Genomic DNA, 12,434 nt, shown 5'->3' with positions numbered 1-12,434 from the left:
TATTATAACACTATAATACTGTCATATCTGCTGTAGCACATCATACTGTGCCCCACGTATATAAATAACTCCAGCACCATCTCAAATGCCTTAGTTTTAGGCCCTCTTTGTTTTCTAAGAGTCCCTATCTTTCTCACACAGTGGTCTCTAGACAAGCCCCATCAGCATCATTGCAGATGTAGTGAATCAAGAACTCTGTAATGAGGCCTAGTAACCTGCGTTTTAACAAGACACCCCAGGTGATTTTAGTGTATGCTACAGTTTGAGAACAGCTGTTTTACATAACAGAAATATCAACAGTACACAGTTGAATTAAATCTATTCATATTCATTACCTAGAATAAAAACATTGAAGCCATTTCAACACAACATACTGTCATTATTCATGAGAATCAGTCATAGGATTGGAAGGAACTGAGCAGAGAATGTTCTCTAATCCCCCTTTTTTTTCAATTTAGAAACTAACTTTCCAAGTGTTTAAAAAGCAAAGTATATCGTGACTAATGGATGTTTTGACTGCCATGCAGACTAAATCAGATAATATTCATGAATACGTTTTATCGAGTCTAATAATATTACCTGGATTTTGGAAACGAGTTTCAAAAAAGGCCAGCTGTCATCATGCCGTACCAGTTCCACAACAAGTTGTTCAAAAGCAGACAATTCATGAACTCCTCCTTGTCGGCCTGAACTCCTTCGATTCAGGGTCATAGGAGATGATTCTAAATAAATAAATTTTAGGTGATGACGAAAATTATTTGATCACTACAAGCTAAACAGGTATATAAATACAACCTATCTTCAAACAGAAAATTAACATTCTATATATGTAATTAATGAGATTATTAATGGGCTACTGAACCACACCTGCCCTCAACACAGCCACTCATCTGGAGCCCAGAACACTTTGGAGCCAGACTTAGACCTGTCTGCATAGGAGCCATCATCCACGAGCCAAAAGGAGTCAGACAGCCTCCAGAGAACAGGGTACTACAGAACATTGGACAGCTACCTGCCATGGCTGGCTCCTAGCCACATCCGTCCAGCTCTGGACACACCCCCCAGAGATGGAGATCTGTGGTGGTGGAGACCTCCAGAATGATGCTGTCCTCCCCTACTCCACCCTGGATACATGCTACTTTTGAACCATGAGGCCTTAGGACCATATGGCCTTAGGAAAGCTGAAGGATCAGCCTGGGAACTTGTCTCTTCATTTAGTCCCTAATAAGACAATAAATGTGTTTTTAGAGGCCTTTCAAAAAAAAAAAAAAAAAAAATTAGCCTACATTCTGAAATATGAAAATCTAATGTTCACTCTTTCTTTTTATTTTTTAATCTTTTAAAAGATTTTATTTATTTATTCATGAGAGATGCAGAGAGAGAGAGGCGGAGAAGCAGGCTCCATGCAGGGAGCCCGATGTGGGACTCGATCCCGGGTCTCCAGGATCATGCCAGGGGCTGAAGGCGGGCTAAACTGCTGAGCCACCCAGGCTGCCCTTTTTTTTTTTTTTTTTTAAGATTTTATTTATTTATTCATGAGAGACACACAGAGAGGCAGAGACACAGGCAGAGGGAGAAGCAGGCTCCACACAAGGAGGCCGACTGGGGACTTGATCCTGGGACTCCAGGATCATGCCCTGGGGCTAAAGGCAGGTGCTAAACTGCTGAGCCATCCAGGGATCCCTTTCCTTTTGTTTTAAAAAAGATTTTATTATCAATTTTTATTATTTTTATGATTATTAATTTAAAAAAAAGTCTACTTAAGTAACCTCTACACCAAAGGTGGGGCTTGAACTCCCAACCTCAAGATGAAGAGTCCTATGCTCTTCTAACTGAGCCAGTCAGGCGCCCCTAAAGATTTTATTTTTAATTAGTCTCTACATCCAATGTGGCACTCAAACGTCGTATGCTCCACTGACTGAGCCAGCCAGGTGCCTCCACTGTTCCTTTTTGATCATAAAATTTCTGAATTAATTAAACATTCATTGGGAACATATTGTAAAAACACTGTAATATAAAATTCCTTGAACAGAAAGTTTATAGATTATATTTTAGCCCATTTTATTAAAAATCTATTTTAAAAAAAAATAAATAAATAAAAATCTATTTTCAACTATAATAAAAAGCAAGCAATTCTGCAGAATTTTCTGAAACACATCATTAGGAAAACAATCTTTTCAGATCTAGCAAGTAGACCTCTTTATAAATTACCTTGCATGGTAGAATTGAGATGTTTTAACAATGAAATAAAAGATTATCATTAATTTTATTTATTGATTCATTTGAGGGGAGAGAGTGCATGAGAGAGGGAGGCGGATAAGGAGCAGAGGGAGGACGAGCAGACTCCATGATGAGCATGAGCACAGAGCCTGAGGGAGGGCTTGATCCCACAACTCAGGTCACAACCTGAGCCAAAATCAAGAGTTGGTCCCTCAACTGAGCTACCCAAATGCATCTCTTGTCTTAATTTTATATGGAGGATTTCTGAAAGCAAAATGCTTTCTCATAAAACCTAAGGTATATATAACGAAATCTAAAGTGTATGAATTAGTAGAAAAAGGTAGCATAGTTCATATTATGAATTCAGGTGTTTAAATTCTCTACTTAAATGTAAATCCATACATTGCCCCCTTTGTCATTGGAACCAGGTTAGTAATTTCACAAATCAATTAACAAAATGTTTTCCTTTATTTTTAAAAAATATTTTATTTACTTACTTAAGAGATAGAGATAACAAGTTGGGGGGAGGAGATGAGGAAGAAGCAGACACTCCACCAATACTATGCTTTAGGCCAGGTTGCTCCCCATTGAGGGACCATGACTCAGGTCTCAATCCCAGGATTCCGAGATCATGACCCAAGCCAAAGGCAGATGATTCAACCGACTGACCCACCCAGGTGCCTCCCCAATTTTTTTTCCGAGCAGAGTTTTTAAAAAATACAAATGTTTTAGGTATGCTATGTTTCCAAATAGCTTGAAGTTCAGAATTTGGGGAAGCCCCAAAACAGATAAGGGGATAGGAAAAGCTAAATTAGACCTTTGGTGCTAAGTTACCTGATACAATGCACCGCCTCCCCAAACCTGACAGTCTGGTGATGGCATCAAGGACTAATCGTCTTCTATTCTTTCACCAATGAACTCCTTAATCCTGCCATGTATTTGAATAATGCAATACAACCTATCTATAATTCTTCAAGGAACAGTATCGTTTTTTATGTCTAATTTCATTTTTTGGAAATAGCAAAGTTTTATTACTACTGGCATTAAAGGAAAAAATAGAATTGAAGAGATAAACAAATTTGGATAAAGATTACTATAAACAACAATTATCAGAATTAAAAAGATGGCTGGTGATCACTCCCTAATGATAATATCACTCCCCCAGGTCTCCCCTGCCCCCAAATTCAGTACATCAGATAGGAACCTTACCAAATACCCCTAGACAATGTAGCTTGTCTAGGTGATAATGAGTATGTTGTGTTTTAAAGCAGGAAAGGGTGGAAAAGAATGAAATGTGTCATTTCTCACAACTACTTTGCTACATCACTAAAAAATACTCATAATATAATTTACCTTATTCCCCAAATAGCTGCCCCTTTGATGAATATTACATTTTAGGCCAGGTTGCTAATAACCTTGTATATCCTAGTGACAGCCTTTAAAAAATGATCCAAAATATCTCAACATTCAATATTCGCAAATTACTCCATTTTCTTAGGTAAGAGGAATTTAAATTAGACTTCTTTATACCTGTAGATTGTCTTTTTCTTCCTCTTCTCTTGGATTCACTATCTTGGAGAGAAAGTTTTGAAGTAACATTTAGAGATCTTGACTTCTCACTTGACTTTGTGGCAATGACTCTGAAGTTAGGAAAGTTGGGACTATTTTCTGGTGTATTATTAGCACTTTTCCTTCCTCTGCGTTTTCTACGAGGACTAAGTAGTTCCACAAATACGTCTGCTTGCAGTGGGCCATAACTCTGGCGAGTAGAACGACCAGCAATTCTTAAAGATTTAGTTTCTGTTGGAGGAGCAGACCTTATCTTTCTGAGGCTTCTACCAGTGGTTTTAGAGGAAACAGTTGTTTTGGGTGTACTCTGCTGACTCCGTGAAGTGTATCTTCCAGGATCTTGTCGTTGGCCACGACTTGAGAAAGAAGTGCTAATTCTCCCTCTGGTTTTAATTGGCAATCTGACTTGTGGTCTTCCTCGTTTTGGTGGGCTATAAATATTGTTAGAAAACATGATTATTCTACAGAGAAATGATACACATACGATTATCCCTATTCCCTTTGTTCTACTATTCAGCCAATGATTCTACATATATTTCTTTGGTGTCCTTATGCTACAGGAGACCATTACTTTTCATTATCATTGATGGCGAGGTAATCTACAGTTTTGGTCAATGACAGTAACTAAAATAGGCCCTAAATCTGTGGTTTCTGAATACCATGCTGAGCATCTTTCTGCCATCTTCTGATTCTTACTGTAAAATACAAAACTAGATTCAATCTTTTATTTTCAGTAAACTCTACCCACAACATGCAGCTAGAACTCACAACCCCAAGATCAGATCCAGAGTTACACACTTCAATGACTGAGCCAACCAGGCCCCCCAGGTTCGGTCTTTTAATTGTCTTCAAGTCATAGACAAGGATGAAACAACCCTATTGAGCCTCTTTTTATCCATTTCCCCATACCTGGACTTCCAGTTTACCTGGAATTTTCCAAATTCTTTATCATCTTTATGTTTAACACAAATACTGCCCTTATAATCTACAAGGGCGATGGTTCCTACTAGTTGGAGCTATTAAAAAACAACCTGATTAAAATAAGCAGGGTAGTTCTCTCTATCCTCTGCAGATTGGCCTTTTTGTACTTTGTCAGTTTGAAGTTGCCCTTACTTTAATTCACTTTCCTGATTCCACATGAATGGGGCTCAGATGTTAAAAAGGTGGAGAGGTCTTAGGGACCAATAAAGGGGAGAATGCTCTAGTGCTGCCACAGCAGGAATAACCAGGTCCTCACCCAATTCATTAGGCCTGAGTGACACAGCTTGCTAAGTTGCGGAATACCTGCTTATGTATAGAAGTTGTTTCTAACTGCTAATGTGGTAGGAGTCTAACAATATAATGTGCTTCCTGGCAGATCTCTTTCTCTCTCTGTAGATGCCAAGATCACCCATATTTGAGTATACCTCCTTGAGAAAGCAAGAGGGGCACTGGGAAACTGCATTCACTTTATCTCATGAATATCCTTTGGAATGTTTCTTTGCTGCTGTAGGCACAAAATTCAGTAAAATCAAACTTAATGGGGGTCTGAATTGGTATTCCTACACAAACATCAACTTCTATTGGATTTTATGACCTGGCTAAACTCAATGTAGGTACTACATTCCCTCAGGAATAACTTCAAATGCTTATCATACTAAAGCAAGGATAACGTAAGGACACTATATTATATACCAGTTTTTAAAAAGTTATCGGCCCCAATCATTCCATTTGTTTTTGAGTAGTCAAGAGATTGTCTAGTTATGACTCACAAACTCTCATTTTATTGCATATTAAGACTTACCTGACTTCTTCCTCTTCTTGAGAGTCATCTTCATCTTGGTCTATCTCATACTCCTCCTCCTCACTTTGACCCTCTTCATCATCATCATCAACTTCATCATCCTCACCTCCCATACTGTCTTCCATTTCTTCATCACTTTCTAAGGATGGTCTCTGTCTAGAGGAGAGTCTTCTAGAACGTTGCTTGGGCCGACACTCTGGACAAAACCAATCTCCTTCAGGCACAGTCTGACAAATCACAGAAATGATCATTAATCATCTGTCACTCAAAACCTCAATCACTCAATCCTCATCTAAGAAGTAGAAGGGGGAAAAATACCTTGAGCTTTGGTCGAACACAGTAGGTATGATGACCCCGATCACAGCCATCACAAAGTACCATGTTTTCAGCATCGCCTTTTTTTCGGCATATCTTGCAACGAGCATTCAGTATAGATTTAGACCATATCACACTACGATCCAAGGTGGAGAGATGAAGAAAGACTTGGGATAGACTAGCAGAAGCAAGCAGAGACTCTCTCCAACGGTCCAGGACTGTTTTGTAAGAACGCCCACTGTCACTGGCATCTTAAATGAAAAGGTAAAGTAATTTAAGTGTCTAGGCAAACCTCAGAGATCTCCTAGAACTATTTTCTTGGTATTTTAAACAGGTTAGATTTTAAAGTTCTTCTAAAACTTAACAAAAAGATCGTGTTGATATTAAAAACAAAAACCTCATGTTAAAGAAAATATTTGCTGAGCCATAGCTTGTTTGTGATATAAAAAATTACTTAAATCCATAAATCAAAAGCTTGGGGATTTCAATAGTTAAAAAGAGAAGAATTAACTTAAGCAATGTGTTCTCAATCTAGTGGTTTTTGATCAATTCTTGGCCTGACTTAAAGAACTAGCTAAATATGATAACAAATCAGTTAGTATCCATTTGAATCAAGGATAATGCTTCTAAGTTAAATATCAATCATATAGGAGGTTTTCTCCTGGGGCTGATGAAAATTTTCTGAAATTAGATCATGGTGAATGACTGTGTAACAGTGAATATACTAAAACCCACTGAATCCATTTTTTAAAAGGATGAATTTTATATATGCAAATATCTCAATAAAGCTATTATTAAAAATATAAATTATATAGAAATGCTAACTCTCTTGTCTTCTATCTCTAAGAAAATATTTTTTTTAAATGAGGTAAAAAAAATGCTAAAACTCCACTTCCCAAAAGAACTTTCAGCATTAATATTTATATAGGAACCTTTGAAAGTTTCTGTCATTAATAACATCATTTCTTTGTCTTCTGGACTAAGATTTATTAAGAGTCATTTGGCTAGATGCCATTAATCTATCATTTAACACTGGCATGTGATTTTTCTCTTCAGTGAATCTTCCATCATTGCTACCACCTTATATTCCTAAAACATTATACTTAATTATGAAAGGACTACCACATAATGTCCAATTTCTACAAGGTTTATAAGACTTCAAACATAGTTTGTTCTTATTATGACATATTTCCTACTACTATCCTCAAAAAAAAAAAAAAAAAGTCCTCTTGGGCAGTAGCATAATGATTAAAGGGAATGTGGGCTCTGGAGTCAGTCTGCTTCGAGGTGAGTACTAGCCCCCCTGTTTGAGTGCGGCCTCAGGTTTCCCAACAGTAATATGTGGATAGCATCTACCTCTGAGTCTGAGGGCTGTGAGGAAGATTAAGTGGGATGATATATATGAGACAAGTAAAATGCCTGTCAGGGAGTAAACACTGTTACTGTTATCATTATTGCTGCATTATACTGTTCCTCCTGTGTGCAACAATTTAGAAGATATAAACAATTCATTCTATGGTCCCTACCTTTAAGAAATTTTTTATATAGCTGGGAGAGTGAAGATATATACAAGGAGCTGAAGTCATAAAGGAGCAGATCTGCCAAACATTAGTTGAGTCTTGAGCTTCTGTTTGATTGTTGGGCTGGATGAGAGAGACAGGACGTGATATCTAGGGCTCACCCAATGTGCTGAATCCTTTCTGAAAAGCTAGGACTCCAAAAGGCTATACCTTCAAGCATCAAGGCAGGAAAGGGTACATTGGAGAAAGAAAGAAGTAGCATGGAAATCTGCTCATCTGGACCTTGGTGTTGAGTGGAAAGGGAAAATGAATCTACCCTGAGAACACGTAACCAATGCCTAAACAGTTTAAAACCTGAAAAAAGGGATCCCTGGGTGGCGCAGCGGTTTGGGCCTTTGGCCCAGGGCGCGATCCTGGAGACCCGGGATCGAATCCCACGTCAGGCTCCCGGTGCATGGAGCCTGCTTCTCCCTCTGCCTGTATCTCTGCCTCTCTCTCTCTCTGTGTGTGTGACTATCATAAATAAATAAATTAAAAAAAAAATTAAAACCTGAAAAAACATAAGATTTTTTAAAGCGGCCCAGGTGGTAGTGAAATCAGGTGGATGCCAGAAACAAGTACACATCTTTGCAAATTCTCTCTAAAGAAATATCCATAGATCAAGTTCTGAGGAATGACAGTTAATAGTCAAGACTTACAATGCACATGTGGAAACAAAACATTACAGACAAGAGCCAGCAGAATCTGACCCATAAAGACTTGAGATATTTGTTTAGACACAAAATATAAAGTAACTGTTTTAATGTTTTAAGAAATAAATGTTTGAAAATATAAGGAACCAAGCAGTTTGAAAAAGCATCAGAATCTCCAAAAATAATTGAGACTAATAACTTGATGGGAGAGGAAAAAAACGAATGGGTCAATGGCTCTTCAGGTAAAGCTGAAGAAAAATATTAGCAAAGTGAGAAATAAATGCAGTAATTATTTCCACCCTCTTATTTTGTGTTTTCTATTTACTGTGATTTTTGATATAAGGCTTCATGAAAAGTTCTAGCCTGAGCAGACTCTCTAAGGAAGGAGGCAACAAAAATTGCTAGTTCAAAGATCTTAAAGAAATCTTTCTGGATAAATCCAAGGACATTCTTATTGGTAAGTGCAAGAAATAAGATTGCATATAGGCCACTGTGGAAGAGTGGAGGAAAAAGACAAACTGTGAAGGGCCTTTGGAACCTTGAAAGTCAGTCTGAATGATTTTTAACTTGAAGGTTGGTGAAACATTATGGGTTTTGATCAAAGAGGTGCTTTAAGAAAATTAAATCTGGGCAGCCCAGGTGGCTCAGCGGTTTAGCGCCACCTTCAGCCCAGGGCCTGATCCTGGAAACCTGGGATGGAGTCAGGTTCCCTGCATGGAGCCTGCTTATCACTCTGCCTGTGTTTCTCTCTCTCTCTCTCTCTCTCTCTCTGTCTCTGTCTCTCGGGAATAAATAAAATCTTAAAAAAATAAAAAAAAGAAAGAAAAAGAAAAAATTAAATCTGTGGTATCTCAATGTCCAATTTTTATTCCATCCACTTTTTAAATGGATGTCCACATGCTTCTGCTTTTATATAGAACGTAAATAAGGATAAAAAACAGTGTATACAATTGATTCCATTTTTCTGTTGTCTTGCCACTTCTCCAGATTATAAAACTCCCAAGGGCAGAAGTGTCTTGTTTCTCTTTTATCTTCCATCATGCTAGTATAAATAAATCCCTCAAGAAATTAGGATTAGGATTTTACACATGAAATAATGGTAGACTCATATGATCATATATTACATTGGGAGACTTCATATTGTTAACTGCTACTACATAGTTATCTATGTGACCATGCTATGTAGGTTTTTCCTGGAGATAACACAAAAACTCCCACCCTATAAATCCTCCTATGCTAGCAAAAAAACAAACAAACAAACAAACAAACAAAACAAACAAAAAAAACAAAAAAAAACATTAACCGAGGTATGTAATGTAGAAGAAAAATGCTAGGAAGATATTATTTTATAAGACTGTCTCCAATCCCATTCCTTTCCAAAAAGACCATCAAATTCAAGGTTTTCCTTCCAAAGCTAAATATTCAAATCAGTACTCAGCAACACAGGAAGTAAAATCATAATTCTTTAAAAAGACAAAATTCTTTAAAAAGTTAAAAATTTACCAACTCTCACACTAGATTGATCTTCCTCTCTCTTTTTCGTGTCCTTTTTTTTTCTATCTCCCCTTTGGTCTTTATTAATTTCTGTGTTACCTAATTTCAAATTGATAAAGTTAGTTTGAGGATTTTTTTCATTGCTTAAGGATTTAACCATAAGCATGACTTTATAAATGATGAGATTTCCAACCTAAACAATTCTCACAGATCTCACCTAAAATAATTCAAATATGAATATCTTCCTCAAGTTAAAAAAAAGCCTAGTTTATTAATGTGATTAATGATTAGAATAAGAGGGACATCCTACGGAAGGTGAAACTTAAGTAGAATTTTTATTTTACTTGCTTCCTCAAGAAACTGAAACAGGGATGCCTGAGTGGCTCAATGGCTGAGCGTCTGCCTTCAGCTCAGGGCATGATCCTGAAGTTCCAGGACTGAGGCCCACATCAGGCTCCTTGCATAGAGCCTGCTTCTCCTCTGTCTATGTCTCTGCCTCTCTCTGTCTCTCATGAATAAATAAATAAAATCTTAAAAAAGAAAAAAGAAAAAAGAAAAAAAGAAACCGAAACGATCTCTGAAGCTAAACTGGTAAAATTCCTACCACAGTGAATTTACTATGCTGAAAAATAATCAAAAGAATGGAGAATTTTTATATTCTATCTCAAACATTCATAAAGCAGAACCCACATTTCTCCCCCAGATTAAGGATATTCTTGATAACCTTGCTCTAAATATTTAGATTATCTTCAAACCCCAGAGGCACCTCTAGTTCTTGTGGTCCCATTCAAAACAGATTCCCCCAAAGGCTTAAACAAAATATAAAAACCTACAGACATCAATTATTCTATTAACTTTTTACGGGGCAGCAATGGTAGATAACAATCATATTATAAACAATCAATATCTAAACTTTGATCAACATTTAGCATCAAAGTAAGTTGAAGTTTTCTTATTTCACCTTTTTTAAGACTTCAAATTGAAATTGTTCTTTTTTTTTTTTTTAAAGATTTTACTTATTTATTCATGAGAGACAGAGACAGAGAGAGAGAGAGAGATGGAGACACAGGCAGAGGGAGAAGCAGGCTCCCGGCAAGAAGCCTGATGTGAGACTCTATCCTGGATTCCTAGATTACACCCTGAACCGAAGGCAGACGCTCAACTGCTGAGCCACCCAGGCATCCCAAAATTGTTCCTTTTATATCCCTTAGGATGAAATGAATGTTCCAACACTGCTGTATACAACCTAGCAGAACTATAGCTCTCATCTCTCATATAACCTACTAGATTGTAAGCTGCAACATCTCCCAGTGTTAACTTTTTCCCTTTTAAATATTTAATGACATACTGATGAAAATATGGACACATTAAACAATTTGATATTTTTCTCCTTGATTTTATAAACAACTTTAATTGATGGGCAGTTTCAGAAATGGAAGAAAAATCAGCAGAATTGTGTTTTCTCTCTTTTGGAATCACAGAATTAATAGTAGTATTTAAATATTTATAAGAGTTACATAATTTACAAATAAATTTTATTTAAAAATTTAATTTTAGTAATTGTAGATTCTTATGTGGTTGTAAAAAATAGTAGAAAGGGATCCTTTGTATATGTAGTTCAATTTAGACACAGAAACTATTAAGAAATAATGAAAACTGGGAAATAAGTGATATAACAAATATAAATGAGTATTTTTGTGAGCTATGATCATACATATTTATTTCTCTAATTTTTTTAAAAATTTTTATTTATTTATGATAGTCACACACAGAGAGAGAGAGAGAGAGAGAGGCAGAGACACAGGCAGAGGGAGAAGCAGGCTCCATGCACCAGGAGCCCAACGTGGGATTCGATCCCGGGTCCCCAGGATCGCACCCTGGGCCAAAGGCAGGCGCCAAACAGCTGCGCCACCCAGGGATCCCATATTTATTTCTCTAACTGCTATTTTCCAATCTGAAAAGTGAGTCATTGAGCTCATGGTGGAATTATCAATTTATAAAAATATGAAAAGGCTTATTAGAACAATAAGATACTGGCCATAAACCCTTCAATTTCAAATTGATATTTTATAAATATATCCACATTCTGATAGAACCATATATTTATGAAAGCTGTTCTTAGTACTCAACAAGGTAATATTCAAATAATTGAAAAAGGATTTTAGTCAATTCAAGTTGCTCTCAATAGGAGACCAAAAAGGTATGGTTTAAAAAACTGTTTCTTCTAGCACCCCACTACTGAGATACAAACTACTTTGAATATGATGAATTATAAATTAATTTAACATGTCAGAACAAAGGGAAGTTCAAGGCAGTTATGACTTGAGAGTTGATTTGGAACTTGAAACACATTGCTAAAACACAATCCAGATAGTATCACTTCTATCATCCTACCATAAATTATAGAGCATTTCCTCATTTACGTACCCTTTAACACTTGATTCAGTGCTTCTCATATGGTGCTCAGGTTAGTGACCCACATTATTATTTTTTTAAAGATTTATTTATTCATCTGAGATGAGAGTGTTTGAGTAGAGGGAGGATTGGAGGGAGAAGGAGAGAGAGAATCCTTGAGCAGACTTTCTACTGAGTGTGGAGCCCAAACAGGGCTCAATCCCATCACCCTGAGATCATGACCTGAGCCAAAATTAAGTCAGCTGCTCAGCCAACTAAGCCACCCAGGTGTCCCAATGACCCACACTTAAGCAGCTTCTTTGGGGTTCTGTTTTATATAACAAATATTTATGTACAATTTTTGATTATTCAGAATCTGGCCAGTAACAGGTTTTGGTAATCTTTCTTTTGATGAAACACAAAAGAAAAGATTGACAGAAATAGATA

General features: G+C 36.9%; 1 protein-coding gene across 3 annotated transcripts in view; it reads right to left on the bottom strand.

The window, feature by feature from the left end:
• The window catches only part of BAZ1A (bromodomain adjacent to zinc finger domain 1A), a 90,316-nt gene that overhangs the window by 2,430 nt on the left and 75,452 nt on the right, over positions 1–12,434 (bottom strand). For all 3 annotated transcript variants that reach the window (XM_041759346.1, XM_041759347.1, XM_041759345.1), the window contains 4 exons: positions 5,891–6,138; positions 5,573–5,799; positions 3,751–4,220; positions 580–722 (listed from right to left, as the gene is read on the bottom strand). In XM_041759346.1, the coding sequence (XP_041615280.1) occupies positions 580–722; positions 3,751–4,220; positions 5,573–5,799; positions 5,891–6,138 (1,088 nt within the window). The remainder of the gene's footprint in view (positions 1–579; positions 723–3,750; positions 4,221–5,572; positions 5,800–5,890; positions 6,139–12,434) is intronic.

The sequence above is a fragment of the Vulpes lagopus genome, chromosome 6, assembly GCF_018345385.1.
Source record: "Vulpes lagopus strain Blue_001 chromosome 6, ASM1834538v1, whole genome shotgun sequence".
Taxonomy (NCBI): Eukaryota; Metazoa; Chordata; class Mammalia; order Carnivora; family Canidae; genus Vulpes; species Vulpes lagopus.
This window is presented reverse-complemented; position numbering and strand designations above follow the sequence as displayed.